Below are 23885 nucleotides of genomic sequence, written 5' to 3' on the forward strand. Positions count from 1 at the left end.
TGACGCAATTAACACACATGCCCCGCTCAAACAGATTAAAATGACACTACAGTGTAATCTCCGCTTGTTACTTGTTTTTTGGTGTTTGGCGCCCTCTGCTGGCGCTTGGGTCCAACTGATTTTATAAGTTAGTAACATGAGTGAGCATGGTGTAATTATTGACATCAACAATGGCGAGCTACTCGTTTATTTTTTGATTGAAAATTTTACAATTTTAATAAAATGAAAACATTAAGAGGGGTTTTAATATAACATTTCTATAACTTGTACTAACATTTATCTTTTAAGAACTACAAGTCTTTCAATCCATGGATCGCTTTAACAGAATGTTAATAATGTTAATGCCATCTTGTTGATTTATTGTTAAAATAATCAAATACAGTACTTATGTACCGTATGTTGAATGTATATAGCCGTCTTGTGTCTTATCTTTCCATTCCAACAATAATTTGCAGAAAAATATGGCATATTTTATAGATGGTTTGAATTGCGATGAATTACGATTAATTGATTTTCAAGCTGTAATTAACTCGATTAAAAATTTTAATCGTTTGACCGCCCAACATAAAACACAACATAACAACATACGATGGCATGGCATGGCATGGCATGTCATGACATGACATAACATAACATTTAAACCATAAAACTTAACATAAAACACAACATAATGCAGTACAATATTTATTAAGAGACTGAAAAAATGGACAAATGTTCATTCTCTATCATTGTTAATGGCAGCCAGTGAGTAAATTTATAAAATAACATTATTAAAACAATATGATTGTTGTTGATGTTTCTTTAGAATGAGTATTGTTTTCCTCTGCCAAAGTTACTGTGTGCTCAATGTAAATCAGTTTTGAATATGTTTAAACTGTGTATCGTTTATCATCGTGAATGGCAGCCAACGAGTTAATGCGCTCGTACTGTCCAAGCATATGAATATAAATGAAATATGGACTCATTAATGCAGCACCGATGCTTTCCAGCATATTAACACTTGTGACATGGCCTTTCGCTCTCTCTCTGCTCAAGCAATTTTCCAGGTGGCGCCTTAATGTGACACCATTGGAAAGCTATTATGTGAATATTTGTGCACGCGCACAAGAGATAGATAGATAGACTTCCAATCTAATTGGATGTCTATCGCCAGCAATAGTAGCCAATGAAATAAGTTGCACATAAGGGAGAACAAGGTATATTGTCACTTAGTATTACGTAGTATGTCATTATTCTTGTAATATTATGACTATATTCTCTTTCGTACTTGACTGCAATGAGTTATTGTTCATTGTTGTTTTTGTCAACGATTACAATAACAAAAATATTTCATCAATGAACCATTTTTTCATGATGTTCCGTCCTAAAATGTGTCATGGTAGACTAAAACATAAGACAAATGCCAGTTTTTGAGATGACAGCAAGATGAAAATGTAGCATTGTTTATGTCATATGCTCACAACGCATGACATTTTCAAACTGTCCTTTCATACTTGGTGTGCATGGCTGTCACCCCAGGAGGAAGCTTCTTCTGAAGACGGTACACAGTTTGCGAAGACATGTCAACAAAGCACATGGATTACTGAAACCATGTCCTATGGTCTACGGCAGGGGTCAGCAACCCTGGTCCTCGAGTGCCACTATCCAGCTTGTTTTCCATGTCTCCCTCCTTTAACTCACCTGAATCAAATAATCCTGATCGTTATCAGGCTCCTGCAGAGCTTGCTGATGAGCTGATCATTTGATTCAGGTGTGTCAAAGGAGGGAGACATGGAAAACAAGCTGGATAGTGGCACTCGAGGACCAGGGTTGCTGACCCCTGGTCTACGGTCTGATGAGACGGGCGGGCTTTCTTGTGTACTGTATTCAGAAGAGGCTTCCCCCTGAGGTGACAGCCATGCACACCAATTTGATGTAGAGTACGGCGTATGGTCTGAGCACTAACAGGCTGACCCCCCACCTCTTCAATCTCTGCAGCAATGCTGACAGCACTCCAGTAGCGTTCGCATGGCATTTGCTAAGGCTGCAACGACTAATTGTTTAAATCGATTAAAATTGATTAAAAAATTAGTGGCCAACAAATTTGATTATTGATTTTTGCCGGCAGCTATGAGGACTCCATTTTGCGTCCTTGTTTGTGTGTAATTTAAGGCTGCGTACATCCGCCAGTGATTAGAGTAAGAGAAAGAGTTCACTGCTACTCTCACGTTGGGTTGCTGAATCAATAATACTACATTACAAAGTGTAAAGAGTTCGACTGTCTTTTGTGTTGTTAAATCCAGTGAGCCTCCATCAGAGGTCAGAGGTGAGTAAATTAAGCCAATTGTATTGTTTGTATTCTTTGTTGATTAGACGTTAATAGCAATTAGCAATTATGCTAATCAGTGTCTAAAACAGACATGTCCAAAGTGCGGCCCGGGGGCCGAATGCGGCCCGTGGACAAATTTCATCCGGCCCCCAGCCTCTGTCATAAGATCAATAACGTCTGGCCCGCACACAGACTTAATAAATTGGTCAGCAGTACTGCTACCAGCATATGAAGTAGCTTACACACTAAATGCTGCTCCTCATTTACCCACAAAAAGGCAACAGCACTCTAAGCAACATTACCCCATGTGATCCTTGACTTCCAATTTTCTAAAATGGCGACAATCAACAAAAAAAAAAAGTTGACTGCGACGGCTGACGCTTCAAGGATAGGTGGAAATTGGACTATTTCTTCAATAAAATACGCAACAACTGTGTCTGCCTCATTTGCAAAAAGACAGTTGCTGTTTTTAAAGAATTCAATGTGAGGCGATATTACCAAACAAGACACGCTGACATGTACGACAAGATTACGAGGAAGATATGCAGGGGGGAAATTGAAGCAACTTTTGAAGCTAGTTTAATTTCACAGCAGTATTTCGCAAGAGTCCGAGAGTCGAAAGAGAACGCCATTTGCGAGATTGTTGAAATTATTAATTAAAAAATAAAAAATAAAGCAAATGTGACACACAGAATGGCTTGCTAAAATTTGCTGAAATATATTGTTCTGCGTAAAGGACGTCAGCTAAGGTCGGCCCCCCACATTTTTACCACACCAAATCTGGCCCCCTTTCCAAAAAGTTTGGACACCCCTGGTCTAAAAGAAACACTTGGTAATTTTTCAGTTCTGGTTGATTTTAGCGACGCCAGTGGACAAAAGTGGTAGCGTTTTGTCTTAAAGAAGACTGTGTTTCCCATGAGGACCAGCACTGCGTTTTCCATTAGACCAGCGCACACCCACAAAGTGTCATAAAAATCAATCAATCAATCAATTAATCAAAAATCTCCCAGTCGCCTGCAGATGGATTAAACAACATTTCTGTTTCTAGCGACTGTGTAAAGCAGGGATGTCCAAACTTTTTGCAATGGGGCCCAGATTTGGAATGGTAAAAATGTGGGGGGCCGACCTTGACTGACTTCCTTTATGTAGAACAATATATTTTAAGCAAATTTTAGCAATTCTGTGTGTCACATTTGCTTTATTATTTTTTTTAATTAATAATTTCAACAATCTCGCAACTAGCCTTTGTGGCGCTTTCTTTCATCTCTCTGGCTCTTGCGAAATATTGCTGCTGTAAAATTAAACTAACTTCAAGTTGCTTCATTTTCTCGCTACGTATCTCCCCTGTAAATAATTTTTCCCGATCATATACATTTTGGCAATGCATTAAGAAAAAAATGAATAAAACTCGGACGAATATATACATTCAACATACAGTACATAAGTACTGTTTTTGTTTATCATGACAATAAATCCTCAAGATGGCATTCACATTATTAACATTCTTTCTGTGAGAGGGATCCACGGATAGAAAGACTTGTAATTCTTAAAGGATAAATGTGACTTTGTATATTGTGACTAAATACTGCCATCTAGTGTATTTGTTGAGCTTTCAGTAAATGATACTGAAGCCATTTAACTGTTCTGCCCAAATGCATGATAGGAAGTGCAACCATGACTGTCCGTAGTGGCACCAATTAATATATCTTCTCTGCGTTGGGGAATAAAATAGGGTGTTAAGAAAAAGATCAACTACTACCTTTCTTCCCCACATTGCTCCCCATAATATTTCTAATTATTGAGAGAGGGATTTCAAGGCGTAGGCCAATTAAAACAAGGCTCCAAAGACAGCCAAAATTCACTCTACTCATATTACGCTGCCTTTCAGCTCTATATATAAGTACAACGGCGCCATTATAGATTGAACGCGACAATGCGTGAGTGGGTCGTGCAGCGCATGCGTTAATTGCGTTAAATATATTAACGTGATTAATAAAAAAAAAACAAAAACTAATTGCCGCCGTAATCGCGATAAATTTGATAGCCCTACTTTAAGCCAAAACTAAAGACTGGATGAGTGTAAGACGTTTTGTCTGTAACCTTAAATACAATTAGAAAACGATTTAATTTAAAAAATGTATACAGTATATTAAAAAAAAGGCATGTCCAATATTTTTTTGCTGATTCCGATACTTTGAAAATGACGTGATCGGACCCGATCGATGAAAATGATGTATTGTTATTATTCTACTGAGTGTGTATTAGCATCACAGAGCTGGCGTTGTCTTTAGAAACGCAACAAAATGTGCTTGTTTATCTGTTCATTCGAAATTGTTGAAAGCCTTGATTCATTTTTGGCCTAAAACTTTTGAATTTTACAGACGGTAAAATTTTGAGTAACCGGCGACTAAAAACAAGGCGAAATATCTCTGATTTCGTCAACCAAAACTAGACGAAAAAGAATTTTGACATTTTGAAATGACATAAATATGACTAAGACTACCGTGATTTTTGGACTACAACCCCTAGCAAAAAGTATGGAATCATCAGTCTCAGACGAGCGCTCACTCAGACATTTTATCATGTAGAACAAACTCAGATAAATAGCTTGAAAAAATAATGAATAAGTTCAAAAGTGCAACTCTTTAGCATTCAGAAATAGTAAAAGACCTGAATAAATGAATAAATGGTGGTCAGTAAATGTTACTTTTATATAGCAAGTGCAGGGAAATATATATGGAATCACTCCATTCTGAGGAAAAAAATATGGAATCATGAGAAAAAAAACAAAGAAATAACAATCAAAACACATCCCTAGTATTTAGTAGCACCACCTCTGGCTTTTATGACAGCTTACAGTCTCTGAAGCATGGACTTGACGAGTATTTTTCATCAATTTGCTGCCAACTCTCTTTGATTGCAGTTGCCAGATCATCCTTGCAGGTCGGAGTCTTGCTGTGGACCATTTCTTTCAATTTCCAGCAGAAGTGTTCAATAGGGTTGAGATCTGGGCTATTTGCAGGTCATGACATTGACTGACTCTAAGGAATGCTTTAACAGTTTTAGCTCTGTGGCATTATGCATTGGCATCTTGGAAAATGAAAAACATTTTCAATTGAAGGGATGAGAAAGCTGTCTAAAATTTCAATGTAAACTTGCGCATTTATTGAAGATTTAACCACAGCCATCTCCCCAGTGCCTCATCAAGGACTGAGGGAATTTTGATGTTTTTCTTCAGGCAGTCGTCATTGTAAATCTCACTGGAACAGCACCAAACAAAAGTTCCAGCATCATCACCTTGACCAATACAGATTCTTGACTCTTGACACCTTGTCCAATGCAGATTCTTGGCTCTTGACAAGGGGTTGTATAAACCGCTACTTTGTTCCTTTATGTTGAATCTAATAGTCCGTTGCGGCTGATTCGTTGATTTATTTGGGTTAGTAGGTAACACTTTATTTGACAACGGCGTCATAAGACTGCCGTAAGACCATCGTAATTGTGACATGACACAATCATGGGCATTAATGAATGCTTATTACAGATGTCATTAAGTATCATCCGGCTAATTATGTCACTAACTCCATTTAAGTGCAACTCAGATCACAAAATTACATCTGTCATAAGCATTCATTAATGCTCATGGCAATGTCTTGTCATAATTATGAAGGTCTTATGACAGTTTTATTGGGCCACTGTCACTGCCATAAAGGGTTACCAAATACCAGAGCTAGCAATTAATGAAACAACTGCAAGATTAACTGAAGAAACAATTACTACAGAAGATGATTTTTGATTGTTATTTACATCTGTAGCGCTGCAATGCATGCTAGGAGGCTTATTTGACAAAAACAGTGTTGACAGCAGGTGGTAGCAGAGGTCTTTTTGTGAACATTATTTTTTTTGAGAGATAGCAATATTGTTTTTGTTGTGCTTTCATAAATGATACTTCTGTTTGTTGTGAAGGAGTTGCAGAAGCGTATGCCAATAAACGGTGCAGCCCAAAGAACGCCTGTGTCCACTCACCTTTATAAAAGATATATCTCTGTGCATATCTTACCCAAAATACAACAAGAGACACATAATTGCCACTAAAAGAAAGCAAACTTACCGAAATATGTGTGGAGCACAAAGCAACAGCATAAACGTCTCACAACTACTAATTCTCCCACTATTAGAAGGAATAACATTAGTATGGAACGGCGCTGCGCTGCCCCCAGGCGGCTGGTGGTATTCTCTTCACTCTTAATGTCCATAAACGGCCTAATTGAAATCTGTTTGAGGCAATGCGAGAGCGGCTCATTCAGTGCATGCGTTAATTGCGTCAAATATTTTCACGTCATTAATTTAAAAAATTAATTAACGCCCGTTAACGCGATGATTTTGACAGCCCTAAATTTTATTATTATTATTATTATTGTTCATTGAAACAGCATTGTAAAACCATTCTAATATAATGGTACCTCACCAAACCCTACCAGTCTAGTAAACTACTGTAAAACACAGTTAAAAAATGAAAAGTAGTTCAAATCCAACTCAAAATATTAGGCTTTTCTGTCATAAATGAATGACGATTCTAAGACGTGTTTTGATGGGAAGTCATGAAAAAGTAAAAACTGTGACAGACAACCAACCCTGTTCTCCCCTATTACATAGCAAAGTTTGTTATTATTTCCTAAAAAGTATGCTTTTGTTGTGTATGTGTTGCTCGGTGCGCAATACTGCAGCAGTCAGCGCTTGTTTTTGTGTGTGTGTGTGTGTGTTGATTAGTATGCAGCTCATATTTTTCTGCTGGGACTTTGATGTGTTTAGTTGCACTGCTCGCTGGCTTCTTTTTCTTCTGGAAAATATGTTAAAGTAGGAAAGCTGTGCCACATACACATAAACGCATTTAGATTATTATACCGAGCTTGATGGAAAATATCATAAAACATCTTTAGGCTAACATCTCATTCAAACTCCTGACACAAAATACAACCGATGCGCTTAAGATGGTCTTATCAGGGTTCATAAACAGATCAAATCGGAAGTGTTTCTTATGGCTAAGATGAAAGAGGAATATGAACTAGAATTGAGATGACTCACCGTGAAGTTCCTCCATGGAGATGCTGGCCAGCACGTCGCTGTCGCTGTCTGAGAGTGAGCGACTCAGGTAGTTGCCTTTATACAGCAGGCCCGCCGTCACATGGTGGAACGGCATCTTGTCCCTGGCAACACAACAACGCATTGTTTCGATCAGCAGTTCTCAAACTGTGATATGAGTAGGGTTGGGAACCCCTGGCCGATAATCTCATGATATGTCGATGCGACAAGTAACGATACGTGGGCCGTGCTTAATTTGTAAATCATAAGGTGCCGGAATGCAAAGTACATATGACAGCGCAGGGTTGACGAGACTAGAGCTGTCCCGACTAGTCGGCGTTGTCGACGTCATCGGCAAAACATACCGTCAACGGGTAATGACGGGTTTAAAAAAAATACATGTGGCTAAAGTTTAGAATGGAGGGCGCTCGCGATACAAGCGGTTGTTACTGGCACCCCCAAGGGGGCCGCTGTTATTTCAATGTGACAGGTGTTGTCAGATTGAGCAAAGAGGAAGAAGAAAGTGGGCGAGCGAGCGAGAGGGAGAGAGCGAGATCGATGAGTTGGAAAAGTGCGCGGGTAGCGCCAAGTTGAGTGGCTGCGTCCCCCACGTTTTTGTTTTGGTCAATAAAAGTATCCATAAAGAGCCATCTGACGCCTCTCTGTGTTTTGATGCACGCCGCCGCCTTCCTGAGGAGGAAATCGGACGAAATCGGACAAACCCGGACGAACCGACGACAAGAAGCCAAGTGAATCGCCGGTTAACTCCTCACTCTGGCGAGGAGTTGAAAACACTGCCAGTTACCAAAAAGGGCAGAATTGGTAACACGTGAAAGCGGCATAAAGCCAAAAAAGCGGACCAGAATAGCCCGAGCCTGGAATTATTTCAAGGAAAATATGGAGGGTGCCACTTTGTGTACTTTTTGCTAAGCTGAGCTCGCATACCACGGTAGCACGTCGGCTATGAAGTTAAGAACAATTGAAGCGCCGTCACCCAAGTGTAATTTTCAAAGATAACAAGAAACAACAAGCTAGCGGATTGTTACTGGCCTGCTTACTGTAATCCATGACTGCACTAATGTTAGTTACTTAATATACTTATAAAGTATTACATATACTATAAAATTAATACGATATATTTAATTTTAGTTACTGTGGGTATGTGTGCCTTTCATTCAAAATAATTGTGGTAATATTTCAGTGTGCCTTCTACTTGATCTATTTTCAGGTTAAAACAAACAAAAGTTGAACAGTTTTTCCCATCCCCCAAAAATGTGGAATGCACACCAGAAAAAGCATCTGAACTCATACAAATTATTCTGAAAATGGTTGTCGGGGACATTGCAATTCATTTTAACATTTAGAACAATATAGACAATGACCTACCACAAAAAGAGTAAGAATTGTTTTGACTCCTGTTAAAGAGGTGAAGTCACAGTGTTTCCGTTTACATTTTTTTTGCACTAGTTAATGCCAGCAGCATTTGACCTTATTGTTTGTGATTTATTTTTGGTATTTATGTTATTTATTTATACGTTAATAAAGAATTTAGGTGTTCCAAAATGTTTTTTGTGAATTAATAAGCTTGAACAAAAATGTCATTATTGAAGTAGTAAAAAAAAATAATAATAAAAATTATTAGATTAGTTGACTAATCATAAAAATAGTCGGCTGACTAATCGGGAGGAAATTAGTCGTTTCGGACAGCCCTAGACGAGACGGACTCAGGTCGTGGACTATAAGCAGAAATGGTGCTGAAACAACATGCAAATGCCCACTTGCCATGCATGTGATATTTTCCTTGATCATGTTTTTTTGCTCCCGATCCGATCCCGATCGTTTTAGTTTGAGTATCTGCCGATCCCGATATTTCCCGATCCGATTGCTTTTTTTTTTTTGCTCCCGATTCAATTCCAATCATTTCCGATAATTTTCCGATCATATACATTTTGGCAATGCATTAAGAAAAAAATGAATAAAACTCGGACGAATATATACATTCAACATACAGTACATAAGTACTGTATTTGTTTATTATGACAATAAATCCTCAATATTGGCATTTACATTATTAACATTCTCTCTGTGAGAGGGATCCACGGATAGAAAGACTTGTAATTTTTAAAGGATAAATGTGACTTTGATATTGTGACTAAATATTGCCATCTAGTGTATTTGTTGAGCTTTCAGTAAATGATCCTGTAGCCATTTAACTGTTCTGTCCAAATGCATGATGGGAAGTGCAACCATGACTGTGCGTAGTAGTACCAATTGATATGCACTGAGGGGAGAACAAGTATTTGATACACTGCCGGTTTTGCTGGTTTTCCCACTTGCAAAACATCTAGAGGTCTGTAATTTCTATCATAAGTTCTCTTTAACTGTGAGGGACGGAATCTAATACAAAAAAAAACAGAAAATCATGGTATATGATTTTTTAAATAGTAAATTTGCATTTAATTGCATGAAATAAGTATTTGATACATCACAAAAATCGAACTTAATATTTGGTAGAGAAACCTTTGTTTGCTATTACAGATACCAAACGTTTCCTGTAGTCCTTGACAAGGTTTGCACACACTGCAGCAGGGATTTTGGCCCACTCCTCCATGCAGATCTTCTCCAGAGCCTTCAGGTTTAGGGGCTGCTGCCGGGTAACACGGACTTTCAGCTCCCTCCATAGATTTTTTAGCGGGTTCAGATCTGGTGACTGTCTAGGCCACTCCAGGAACTTAAGATGCTTCTTACGGAGCCACTCTTTAGTTGCCTTGGCTGTGTGCTTTGGGTCGTTGTCATGCTGGAAGAGCCATCTTCAGGGCTCTCACTGAAGGAAGGAGGTTGTCAGCCAAGATCTGGCGATACATAGCCCCATCCATCCTTCCCTCAATACGGTGCAGTCGTCCTGTACCCTTGGAAGAGAAGCAGCCCCAAAAAATGATGTTTCCTCCTCCATGTTTCATGGTTGGGATGGTGTTCTTTGGGTTGTATTCATCCTTCTTTTTCCTCCAAACACGACGAGCAGAGTTTAGACCAAAAAGTTCAATTTTGGTCTCATCCGACCACATGACCTTCTCCCATTGCTCCTCTGGATCATCCAGATGGTCAGTAGCAAACTTTAGACGTGTCTGGACATGCACTGGCTTCAGCAGCGAGACCTTGCGTGCGCTGTAGGATTTGAATCCATGACGGCGTAATGTGTTTCCGATGGTTTTCTTCGAGACTGTGGTTCCAGCTCTCTTCAGGTCATTGACCAGGTTCTGCCGTGTAGTTCTGGGCTGATCCCTCACCTTCCTCATGATCAGTGATGCCCCACGAGGTGAGATCTTGCATGGAGCCCCAGAACAAGGTAGATTGACCGTCAACTTCTTCCATTTTCTAATAATCGCTCCAACAGTTGTTACCTTCTCACCAAGCTGCTTGCTTATTTTCCTGTAGCCCATCCCAGCCTTGTGCAAGTCTATTATTTTATCCCTGATGTCCTTACACAACTCTTTGGTCTTGGCCATTGTGGAGAGGTTGGAGTCTGTTTGTTTGAGCATGTGAACAGGTGTCTTTTATACAGGTAACAAGTTCAAACAGGTGCAGTTACTTCCGGTAATGAGTGGAGAACAGGAGGGGTTCTTAAAAAAGAACTAAGAGCTGAAATATTTAATAGTTGGTAATGTATCAAATACTTTTTTCATGCAGTTAAATACAAATGTATTATTTGAAAATTATACAATGTGATTTTCTGGATTTTTGTATTAGATTCCGTCCCTCACAGTTGAAGAGAATTTATGATATACAAATTACAGACCTCTACATGGCTTGCAAGTGGGAAAACCAGCTAAATTGGCAGTGTATCAAATACCTGTTCTCCCCACTGTATCTTCTCTGCGTTGGGAAATAACATAGGGTGTTAAGAAAAAGATCAATTACTACCTTGCTTCCCCACATTGCTTCCCACAATATTTCTAATCATGGGGAGAGGGATTGTAAGGCTTTAGCCAATTAAAAAAGGCTCCAAAGGCTGACAAAATTCACTCTACTCATTTTATGCTGCCATTTAGCTCTATATGTAGGTAAAACGGCGCCATTACAGATTGAACGCAACAATGCGTGAGTGGGTCGTGCAGCGCATGCGTTAATTGCGTTAAATATTTTAACATGATAAATTTGATAACCCTGCCTTAAATGGTAAATGGTAAGCCTAAACTAAAGACTCTGGATGAGTGTAACATATTATGTCTGTAACGTTAAATACAATTAGAAAACGATTTAATTTAAAAAAATATATATATATTAAAAAAAGGGATGTCCGATATTTTTTTGCCGATTCCAATACTTTGAAAATGACGTGATCGGACCCCATCGATCGGGATGCCAACATCTCTACTCATAAGCCTCAATTTCAGATAATAATAATAATAATAACAATAATAATAATTCATTGTATCTCTAGAGCTCTTTTCAAGCCACACAAAGACGCTTCACAAGACAGATGGAATCATAGTACCAGTAAAACACTCATGAAAAAAATTAAAAGCATAATATCCGTGGTATGAATGTTATGACAACAATTTAAAATTATTGAGGCTATACTTTGCACAGCACAGGCAATTGTCCACATAACGACAGGTGGGACTTACAGTCAGCAGTTAGTTTCTCAACAGGTCTAACTTGTAAAACATAAAAAAGACTGGCAAGGCGGCCTATTTAACTTACCATATTTAGTTGTCCAAAACATTCCTTGTTGTCATTGTTGCTTTTCTGACTTGTTTGTCTGTCTTTTAGCTATATTGAAATACCGTTTGATCCTAAAGTTATTTCTAATTCATGTCAGGGGCTGATTTGTTGGTGCAGCTTTTGAGCGTATCAACAAATCTCTGACTCTTTCAAATGACGTAACATTTTTATAAACAACATTGTTACCAGCATCTCCAAGGGGCCGCTGTCCCGTTTCAGTGTGACCGGAATTGCCAATTTGGCGTAGAAGAAGAAGTGGGTGAGCGTATGGGGGAGAGAAAGGAAGCACGGTGTTGACTTTTACTATGGTTCGGAGTTGAAAGCAACGCTAACCAAAAGTGCAGATTGGAAACAACATGCAATTCTTGTGATTTGTTCTGTAAATGTATCTATGTTTCTTATTATTTTATCCCCGCGACCCGACCCCGGAGCAAGCGGAAGATGATGGATGGATGGATGGATGGATGGATGGATGGATGGATGGATGGATGGATGGATGGATGGATGGATGGATGGATGGATGGATGGATGGATGGATGGATGGATGGATGGATGGATGGATGGATGGATGGATGGATGGATGGATGGATGGATGGATGGACATTTTTTTTTAAAGTTTTTATATTGTAGCATCACCAGGACTGTCATTGGCATGGTAATTTATGCGTCAACGCGACGCCTATGGCGTACCGCAAGCAACACGTCACTTCCGCTCATTAATATTCATGACATTAGCTACTATTGCTAAGTAGGGACAAGCCACCGTTTGTCCCTAATAGGAAATGAATGGAAATCGTGTACAAAGGAGATGTTTACAGAGCTAAACCTATCAATTCTCTCCGAAAATGATGTGCCTGGTGTCAAATTGACTGGCAAAGATGTGGAAGAACATAAAAATGTTCAGTTAAAGAGACGGCTTTAGTGTCGAAGGCTGAAAAAGACGAAAAAAACGAGCCGAGCTAAGCATAGCTTTAGCTTTTTTATCGACGCGACTGACAATGACACTCTCCTGTTTCAACAAGCTATCCTTTACCATCAGCCTTGTCTTTCTTATATATCCTCTGGTTGTCCGACGTCTCATACCATTCTTGGGGGTAATTTAGTTAGCTTTGCGGAGCGATCGCAAATGCTACTCGGTGACAGCCCACGAACACTTTTAATTTTTTCATTGATAACACATCTTTAATTCTTTTCAGGTCATTCGTTGTCACACAGAAGCAGTACGGCACAACGTTACGCTAAAAAAATAAGTTAAAAATATAAAAATGGCTTACCTCTTTGTCCTCTGAAAGACCATGCCAACCCAACATAATGGTTACTGCGTATGAAATATGAATGGATTCGCCGAGCTGGTGTTAAAGTCCACGCAAGTTGATTAGGTCTTCACATTTTTTCCTCCCGAGTTTTTGGTTTCCGGAAACGTATGAAGAAAACATCCTTCATGTGTCGTAATGTCTAGAGTCGTTTCTACAAGTTCCAAAAAAGCAATGCGTGATCGGCATGTTCGTTTTTGAAAGATTACCAGAGAAAAGTAGCACAAATTACGTTGTGTCTATGCGAGGGCGGGTCTATAATGTCCCACTTCGGCTTTACTTCAGCTTTACGATGCAACGTCACGGTCTAAAAATAGCCTGCGTGCGGTACGCCATTGGACTGTTTTCTGTTCAGCCCAAATGCTGATGAAAAGTTTGGACAGCCTTGACTTAGAGTGGTGGTTTCCAGTGTTATTCAATGTGTGCTCCGGTCGTTAAAGCGCAGTGTTTCGTGGCATTATTTATTGTAGAGGGTGCTAGCGTAGCAAGTGAGGATGATGAGTTTATCGAAGTCATTGCCTCACATTATCCTCCATATCGCTTGGCATAATATTATCATTAATATTAATACACAAAAGGTGCCGGATCGGACTAAATGAGTCCCGGAACACGTGGAATCCAAAATCAAGAGGTACAGGAACATGTTCCGGCATGATCCGGCTCAAATTAACCCCTGTACATGGGTCAGGGAAACAATCCCAGTGCTGTTTTCGTCAATGGCGACGATAACGAAAATATTTCGTCAACGAACAATTTTTTCCTGACGATGAAAAGACGATAACAAGCTAAAAACGTGTCTTGGGACACTAAAATATAACGAGACAAATAGAACGAGATGAAAATGCATCAGACACACATTAAAATCTCTCACCTTTCGGTGAAATTTGCCGTTTTGAAGTAAAAAAGGGTGACCTACGTGAATTGTCTAGATCCGAGGAGATAATTTTTAGGGGGGAAGGATTTTTTTTTTTTTTATGTCAGACGCTTGGTATGCAAGCGGGGAAAGTGGCACAAAGCCAAAAAAGAGCACCAGAGTGGCCAAAACATTGACTTATTTTAACGAAACAAAGGAGGGTACACTGTTGTGTCCTGTCTCTTCAATGTCAAGCTTGGCTGCACGTCAGCTGTGAATGAACACCTAAAGCGCCACCAGTTGTAATTTTGGAAGACCACAGGAGACAATTTCAAGCTGGCAGATCGTAAATCCATCTAACTAACTAACGACATGTTTTATTGAAGTTGCTAAGCCTGTCGCGATATGCAGTGAGTCCATTTATCGCACGGTAAATAAAAATGAGGGCGGTAATTTTCACGGCTGCGTTTTATCGCGCGCGTGCGTGCATACATTTGTGCGGGTGTGCAGATGGCACATGAGACTCCAGGTCCTTTAACAGATGTTTATTGGTCATCAGAGCGCTGTAGAAATAAAGTTCAGACATACAAAATCAGGAAACACATCTATATTAAACACTGTAAACGTTAGCATTGCTACATTGAGGCAAATGGGGAAAAAAGACAACCTACTTTAGCTAGCTATAAAACAATGGTAGTCTTCTCCCAACCGCAAACTTCATGAAAACATGAAAAATCGCTGGTTAAGAGGATTTGCAAATGAAAAAAAAAGGGGGAAAAATTGATTACTGATACCACATGCAATGACAAAAAGAGCTTTGTTTGCGGAGTGTAAAGCTTATGGTTGGCGGTTTAGCGAACGTACTTCAGGTGAACATTTCAAAATAAAAGCACGTCATGTTCGTCATATAAATACGATTTCTAGCGTTAATCCCACATACTTCAGAATTCAGATTCTACACTAAGATTAGGTTTAAAATGACACCCTTAATGAAAAATCTGATTGGCAATGAATAATTATTATAGTACTCTGATACGTATATATTAGTATACTATAATATTAATGCTTGATCATTTTTAAGAATCGCTTTGAATCATGTTGGAAAGGCGAAGTCAGTGTTCTGAATCTGTTTTCATTCCATTCTTTTACTAGTTAATGCTATCCAAATTTCACTTCATTGTTTATTTGTGATTTATTGTTGTTATCTACATGTTTATTTCATGTCAAACCGATTCCAGAAAGGGCTTAGTGCAGGGGTGTCCAAACTTTTTGCAAAGGGGGCCAGATTTGGAGTGGTAAAAATGTGGGGGGCCGACCTTGGCTGACGTCCTTTACGTAGAACAAAATATTTAAGGACATTTTAGCAAGCCATTCCGTGTCACATTTGCTTTATAATTTTTTTTTCTAATTAATAATTTCAACAATCTCGCAATTCGTCTTAGTGGTATTCTCTTTCGACTCTCGGGCTCCTGGAAATACTGCTGCTGTGAAAGCTATAAACTAGCTTCAAGTTGCTTCCATTTCTCGCTGCGTAGGTTCCCTGTAATCTTGTCGTACATGTCAGCGTGTCTTGTTTGGTAATATCGCCACACATTGAGCTCTTTGAAAACAGCGACTGTCTCTTTGCAAATGAGGCAGACACAGTTGTTGTGTATTTTAGTGAAGGAATAGTCCAATTTCCACCTATCCTTGAAGAACTTTCCTTTTTTTGTTGATTGTTGCCATTTTAGAAAATTGGAAGTAAAGGGTCACACGGGGCAATGTTGCTTAGAGTGCTGCTGCCTTTTAGTTGGTAAATGAGGAGCAGCATTTAGTGTGTAAGCTACTTCATATGCTGGTAGCAGAATTGCTGACCAATTTATTAAGTCTGTGCAGGGGGTCGCGTTAACCGAATATTTTCCGTCGTTGACCGATTTTTTAAAACGGTGACGGAAAAAACTAAAGTCCATCCGTCATTTTGACCGGTTGCAATTCAGACCCCAGACCACAGGGTGGCGAGTGAGCATATTAATTAGCTATTGTCTCTCTTGATGCATGACGTCGTTGGCCTTACTCTGAAAAATGTCAAGGCAACTGAGTGTCCGAAGTTTCTTCAAAAAGCCCCAAAACGACGATGGTGTTGATAAAAGAGGTGAAAAAACAGGGACTGCACAAGCGGGCACGCAATTCAAGTCCATGCGCACCAGGAGGAAAGTGTGAGACTACGTTCAGGCCACAGCAGGTGAACTGTTAATTTCATTGTTCCATATGCTACATATGGTAGGCTACCTAACTACTGGAGCCACAGTCAGCTGTTTTTGTCACTGCAGAGAAAAAGTTACATATTCATCTGCTTGATGTGTGATGGCACGGTGTGGATTCTCTGTTAAGCTTGTTCGGACGGAATATTAATTTAAAATGAATGAAAACTAAATACTATTGAATATGTTGAAGCGGTATGCACTGTTAAGAGTCTTGTTAGCTGTAGGCGCACTATCCTAGACCCCTCACTATCCACTCCCGGGGGCCTGCGCTTGTCAGTGACGTTCCTTATTCTCGCTATATGATTATACAACTTTAACATTTGTTAATAATACGCTCTGTGTGTAGTATCATCCATCGCTTTTCCTTTTTAAATGGGCACTTATAAGCGAACGTAAGGAGTAACAACGGGAACATTTTTCAACAGGCATTTCACGGGAGAGCATTTCGACTCTTCGGCCAATCATATAGCGAGAGCGAATGGATAGTGAGGGGACCGCGCGCGGCTCTTAAGTGTCTCTGTCACGTGACTGTCGTAGCCGGTAACGCGCTCGGCCAAATGGACACACAAGTACGGGAGGTGAATTATGCCAAACAAAGGGTTACCACAATGTCATTATCATCATTTAAAAAATGTAAGTGACGGGTAAAAATAGATTATGACCGGATTTTTATGACCCTGTCAGTCAAAATGACAGACAACGAAAAAGTCTAGCGCAACCTCTGTGCGGGCCAGAGGTTATTGATTTTATGACAGAGGCTGGGGGCCGGAATAAATTTGACCACTGGCCGCATTTGGCCCCCGGGCCGGACTTTGGACATGTCTGGCCTAGTGGGAGTAGGTTTGCTTTCCAACCAATGAAGAGGACACCTTTTCACTAATTAGATCTTTTACATGTGTAATCAGTTAAACTTTGTCAGGTGCTGTTTGTTTCAGCGGGAAGTTCATTGGTTAAACTCTCTGCGCGTTATCGGTTGGAACAAAATCCAGCACCCACTAGGCCCTTTCTGGAATCGGTTTGACACCTGTGATGTAAACTAAAGTGCAATCACATTCGTAAATGAATGGCTTCTGGTTTTTGAAATGTAAATAAACCAATCTATTGTGATAAAACAGCAACATTGCAAGAACTGCATTAACCATGAAAGTGAGGTCTAGCTGTAACTGTAGTCTTGAAACAAATCTGAATAAGGAAAAACATTGTAATAAAATAATGCAAACTGGTTAAACTTGAAAGTAGCTGAGATCTGTCATGACAGAACATCGCTTCAATGATATCTGGTGCCATCTAGCGTCGTAAATGGGTATAATGTCTAGACCCCGAATATAAGACGACTCGCGCTTTTTGAGTCTTATTTCAATGCAAAAAACACTGTCTTATATTCAGGCCAATACGGTATAACATAATAATAATAATAATTAAATAGATAATAACCAAATAACCCTCTCTGGGTTCTTCACAGAAAAAAATCCAGGAGATAAATAACACAAATAAATAGAAAAAAAAAAAAAAATCAATATACTCTCAGGTATTGTTCAGGGGGCCGGACCAAATGTGGAGGCGGGCTGTAGTTTGGGGACCCCTGATTTAGCCTTTCAATTAATTAGGTTCATATTCGTGAGTAATGTAGCCCTGAACCCCGTTCACCCAATCTGTTCGGTCTTATTAATGTCCCGTCCCCACCAAAAAGTGTACATGCAGGTTATGCTGTTATATCGTCCCTACCAATGTTGAGACCAAACCTACGCTCTTGGAAAAAAATACTTTCACCTTGAAATGGGACGTAATTCTGAACATATTCACATTGTGCAGTTCTTCATGTTAAGAGTTAGCAAGTTTTTTCTGTATTAACTTTGAACTTGACTTTTTAGTGTCTTGAAATTTGTGTCCTGAAGTGAAACATTCACGGGGTTATGACCAGCTTCCTTGGGCCTCCTCTCGGGCATTGTGTGCCAGCTAAAACGAGCGATTCCGTAAGGACGCCCATAAACAACAATAAAACAAGCGCAAGTCATCCGCTAAATGGAAAGTCACACAGCGGGACACACTGCTTCACAACTGAATGTGTTTGTGGGGGGTGGGAGTGTGCACTTGTGCATGTGTGTTATGGCCTCGCAGGCGGTCACAGGAAGGTGGTCTTCGCTACAACATGGCAAAAAAATTTTTTACAACTTGGTTCTTCTGTAAATAAGACTTTTTAATAGTAAATAGGACAACTTTTGATTAGTATTAAATAATACTTTGGCGTGGAAAGCGGGCTCTGTTTCAATTATGCCTCTAACGTTCAAGGTTGCGCCAAAAACATAGGGTTTTTTTGACAAATTAAACCACCATGTCCAATTGCAGAAACATTTTCAAAATAGTACTTGTCCTACAGTTTTTGTCCGATTCACATAGAAATATTTTTACAAGATCAAGGCAGAAAAGTTATCATCCAGTATTTGTCAAAATTGCACAGCTCCACCAAAATTTGGCAAACATGTCCTTTTTTATTTTCAATAGCATATTCAGCACCCCAAAAAATGTTTAATTTCTATTGAATGTCAACTTGTAACGCCACCTGCAAACTCCATTTGTAGTCATTATTTTTTACCAAAAAAAAAATTAATTGCTCTGAAACAAACAGGAAATGGCCAAAAATGACCATAAACTCAACAGGGAGTGATCCATACACTGCTGGCCAAAAGTATTGGCACCCCTGCACTTCTGTCAGATAATGCTCAATTTCTCCCAGAAAATATTTGTAATTACAAACGCTTTGTAATGTCTTCATTTATTTTGCTCGCAATGAAAAAAACACAAAAGAGAATGGGGGGGGGGGGGGGGGGGGGATCAACATCATTTTACTCAAAACTCGGACAAAAGTATTGGCACCCTTTGAAAAATCACATGATGATTTTCTAATTTGTGTAATTGACATCACCTGTTACATACCTGTGGCACATAACAGGTGATGGCAATAACTAAATCACACATTTGAAGCCAGTTAAAATGGATTAAAGTTGATTCAACCTCTGTCCTGTGTCCTTGTGTGTACCACATTGAGCATGGAGAAAAGAAAGAAGACATAAGAACTGTCTGAGAACTTGAGAAGCCAGATTGTGAGGAAGCATAGACCTGAATGTTCCTGTGTCTACCGTGCGCAGTGTCAGCAATAAGTGTAAAGCCCATAGCACTGTGGCCAACCTCCCTAAATGTGGACGAGAGATTTCAACGAAATATTGTGCGGATGGTGCATAAAGAACCTCGACGAACATCCAAACAAGTTCAAGCTGTCCCGCTGTCCGAGGGTACGACAGTGCCAACCCGTACTATCCGTCGGCGTTTGAATGAAAAGGGACCCTATGGTAGGATACCCAGGAAGACCCCACTTCTGACCCCGAGACATAAAAAAGCCAGGCTGGAGTTTGCCAAAACTTACCTGAGAAAGCCAAAAACGTTTTGGAACAATGTTCTCTCGTCAGATGAGACAAAAGTAGACCTTTTGGGCAAAATGGCATCAACATAAAGTTTACAGGGGGAAAATAATGAGGCCTTCAAAGAAAAGAACACGGTCCCCACAGTCAAACATGGCGGAGGTTCCCTGATGTTTTGGGGTTGCTTTGCTGCCTGTGCCACTGGACTGCTTGACTGTGGAGAGATCTAAAAATGGCAGTTCGGAGACAACCTTCAAGTCTCTGAGACCTGGAGCAGTTGGCCAAAGAAGAATGGTCTAAAATTCCAGCAGAGCATTGTAAGAAACTCATTGATGGATACCGGAAGCGTTTGTTCGCAGTTATTCTAAAGGTTGTGCTACCAAGTTAGGCTGAGGGTGCCAATACTTTTGTCTGGCCCATTTTTGGAGTTTTGCGTAAAATGATAATGATTTCATTTTTTTCCTCCATTCTCTTTTGTGTTTTTTCATTGCAAGCAAAATAAATGAAGATATTACTACCAAAGCATTTGTTATTGCAATCATTTTATGGGAGAAATTGTGCATTATCTGACAGACTTGCAGGGGTGCCAATACTTTTGGCCAGCAGGGAAAATACACCAAAATCTACAGGAAGTGACCCAAAGCAAAAGGAAGTGTGGAGACGCGACCCTCCTGCGTCAATACTACTACCGGTAGCTAGGATCTGGCAGACCGGAAGTCACTCGCGTAAAAATACGGTGGATCCGGTCGATTTTCAAACTAATATGCACTCATAACCCACTTTTTGAGTCCATCAGATCTCTTGAGTGGTAGATCAGGGCACAGTTGACTTGTTTTTGTTGATTTACTGCTGTCTTCTCTACTATAATAATAACCAACACGGCCCAAAGTTCAATACAAAACCCTCCTACCACAACAAAACAAGTAGGAACTAATATTCACATAGGAACTAAAGTTATACAATATAAATGAATACTACATCACATTTGTAAAATATGAATAATAGCCCGTTTAAATAGAATAAATTGAAATGAGCTAAAACACCTGTAATTAAATAATAAGAATAATACAGATCCTGCTTACACAATTACATTTATTAATTTCTGTGTGGCGCTTTAACTTGTGAAAATCCACCAATAAAGCTTTTGAAAACCGTTCATAAGAAGAAGAAAAAATGATTCATTGAGGCATTTCATTTGTAAAAGACATGTTAAAATCTTTGTCATTGGGATTGCTTTTCTCTTTAACACAGGACTTCTTTTTTCTTCTTTCAGAAAGAAAGAAAGCTGACCAATACGCGGGGTCTGAAAGGCAAATTGTTGTGGATTATCTTTAAATACCCTCTACTTTTTCAGCAGAATTCTAGCTTTCTATAAACTAATGTTCCTATTGTTGAAAGCACAAAGGTGTGTAATAAACAACTAGCTCATTTATATTTTGCATTTTGTTTTCTTACTGTACCGAAAATGAACCGAACCGTCACCTCAAAACCGAGGTACGTACCGAACCGAGATTTTTGTGTACCGTTACACCCCTAGTATTCTCGCAATCCTGCACTTTTTTCCCAATTATGATAAATTAAATTCATTTCTGGTCTTGTTGCCGTGGCAACAGATAACTTGCCATTTAAATTTATACAGTATATGTTGTATTAATTACATGCACATACAATATTCCCCTCTAAAAGATTGATTGGACTCTTTAATCTCATCTCACATATTGGCCAATTGCACCTTTGATGGAGTGTGCATGTGCGTGCGCATTAACCAAATTTATATTTACTTGTGTGTGTACTAAAACAGTGTGAAAGTGTTTTATGTGCAGAGTAAAAGCTGGTAAACGCGACGCCGTTTAACGCAAGCCGGGCCTTTGCACCGCCTGATGTCCCATAATACTAAATCATTTCAACAATTCACTGGCTGTGCGCACAATGTAGATACGATAACAAAACACAATGAAGCTGCAGCCTTGCGTTCCACTTAGTTGTTATGTTTGGAATGCCGGTGTCAGTGCCACTGACTGTGATAGACGTCCAATCTATTTGGACTTGGAGGGGTGCCAGCAATCGAACGATGGCCGTTTGGCCTTAATGACATTTAATGACTGTCGTTATGTGTTTAAAAGCATGATAACCACGAGTGCTGTGCAATTTGGAAAAAATCTCCTATGACCAGTGTTTTTAATCTTATTTTTAAAAAAGTAATTAGTCACAGTTACAAATTACTTCTCCCAAAAAGTAATTGAGTTAGTAACTCAGTTACCTCAATGTCAGAGTAATTAGTTACTCGGCAAAGTAACTGACGTAATTTTTTATGTTTTAAACGTTATTACATGGTTAATTCTAAAACGTCTTTCACATCAAATATGTTTACATTAACTAAACAAATTTACAGTGGGGCAAATAAGTATTTAGTCAACCACCAATTGTGCAAGTTTTCCTACTTGAAAAGATTAGAGAGGCCTGTAATTGTCAACATGGGTAAACCTCAACCATGAGGGACAGAATGTGGGGGAAAAAAACAGAAAATCACATTGTTTGATTTAAAAAATATATATTTCCAAATGAGAGTGGAAAATACGTTTTTGGTCACCTACAAAGAAGCAAGATTTCTGCCTGTCAAAGAGGTCTAACTTCTTCTAACGAGGTCTAACGAGGCTCCACTTGTTACCTGTATTAATGGCACCTGTTTTAACCAGTGTTGTTAATTTTACTTTAAAAAAGTAGTTAATTACAGCTACAAATTACTTCTCTCAAAAAGTAATTGCGTTAGTAACTCAGTTACCTGAATGTAAGAGTAATTAGTTACTTGGCAAAGTAACTAGTGATAATCCCCCCCCCCCCCCCCCCCAACCCCCCCACCAAAAAAAAAAAAAAAAAAACAGGTCACACAATGTGAAGTTTAAAGGGTTTGGGGACAATTGGCCCTAGCCCAATTCTTTACCCTCCACTTAACTAGACACAAGCGTATTGCGATAACTAGCTAGTAACCTTTGCTATGTGTGGAAGTCATTTAAAGTTGTGAATCAACCGTTAAAGTTGTTAAAATTGCTCCCGTTATTGCATTAGTTCCCTTCTGTCTACTTTAAACATGTGTAAGTTTTAAAACTGTTTCATCATTTAAAGATAGATTTAAGTTAAGATTTTGCCGATTTAGAAGCATTTTAGATGTAAAAAAAAAAAAATTACTTAGGTTCGCTAGGAAGGATCTCTACATCAGGGCCTTCCTGAGAGGTCTACTGCTTTAAGATGGCGGCTGTTTACTAACGCATGTAGTCCTTAAAACATGTTGGCAATGCAGCTGTGTCTGTCATTTGCATCTAGTTCTATAATATGATATCTACCGTGTCATGTGGGCGTAGTTTGTCGGCTATGGCTACAGTCAGGTATTATTGGAGCCACCTAGCATCTCGGCTGCAACGGCGTCTTCCCCACTCCTGCTCTGCTCTCGTCCCCGTGAGTCCGTTTCTCTCAGACTTTTTTTATTCAACCAACTTAGTAACGCATAGTAACGCACGCTTTTCCCGCCTCAGTAACGGTAACGGCGTTGCCAAGATGAGAAAAGCAATTAATTAGATTACTCATTACTGAAAAAAATAACGCCGTTAGTAACGCCGTTATATTGTAACGCCGTTATTAACAACACTGGTTTTAACTCATTATCGGTATAAAAGACACCTGTCCACGACTTCAGTCAGTCACACTCATAACTCCACTATGGCCAAGACCAAAGAGCTGTCGAAGGACACCAGAGACAAAAATTGTAGACCTGCACTAGGCTGGGAAGACTGAATCTGCAATACGTAAAACGCCTGGTGTAAAGAAATCACCTGTGGGAGAAATTATTACAAAATGGAAGACATACAAGACCACTGATAATCTCCCAAGATCTGGGGCTCCATGACAGATCTCACCCCGTGGCGTCAAAATGATAACAAGAACGGTGAG

General features: G+C 39.4%; 1 protein-coding gene across 2 annotated transcripts in view; it reads right to left on the reverse strand.

Moving 5' to 3' along the window:
* The window catches only part of LOC130911234 (calcium-binding protein 8-like), an 81198-nt gene that overhangs the window by 36454 nt on the left and 20859 nt on the right, over positions 1-23885 (reverse strand). For both annotated transcript variants that reach the window (XM_057829066.1, XM_057829067.1), the window contains exon 2: positions 7394-7515. In XM_057829066.1, the coding sequence (XP_057685049.1) occupies positions 7394-7515 (122 nt within the window). The remainder of the gene's footprint in view (positions 1-7393; positions 7516-23885) is intronic.

The sequence above is a fragment of the Corythoichthys intestinalis genome, unplaced genomic scaffold, assembly GCF_030265065.1.
Source record: "Corythoichthys intestinalis isolate RoL2023-P3 unplaced genomic scaffold, ASM3026506v1 HiC_scaffold_23, whole genome shotgun sequence".
Classification (NCBI taxonomy): domain Eukaryota; kingdom Metazoa; phylum Chordata; class Actinopteri; order Syngnathiformes; family Syngnathidae; genus Corythoichthys; species Corythoichthys intestinalis.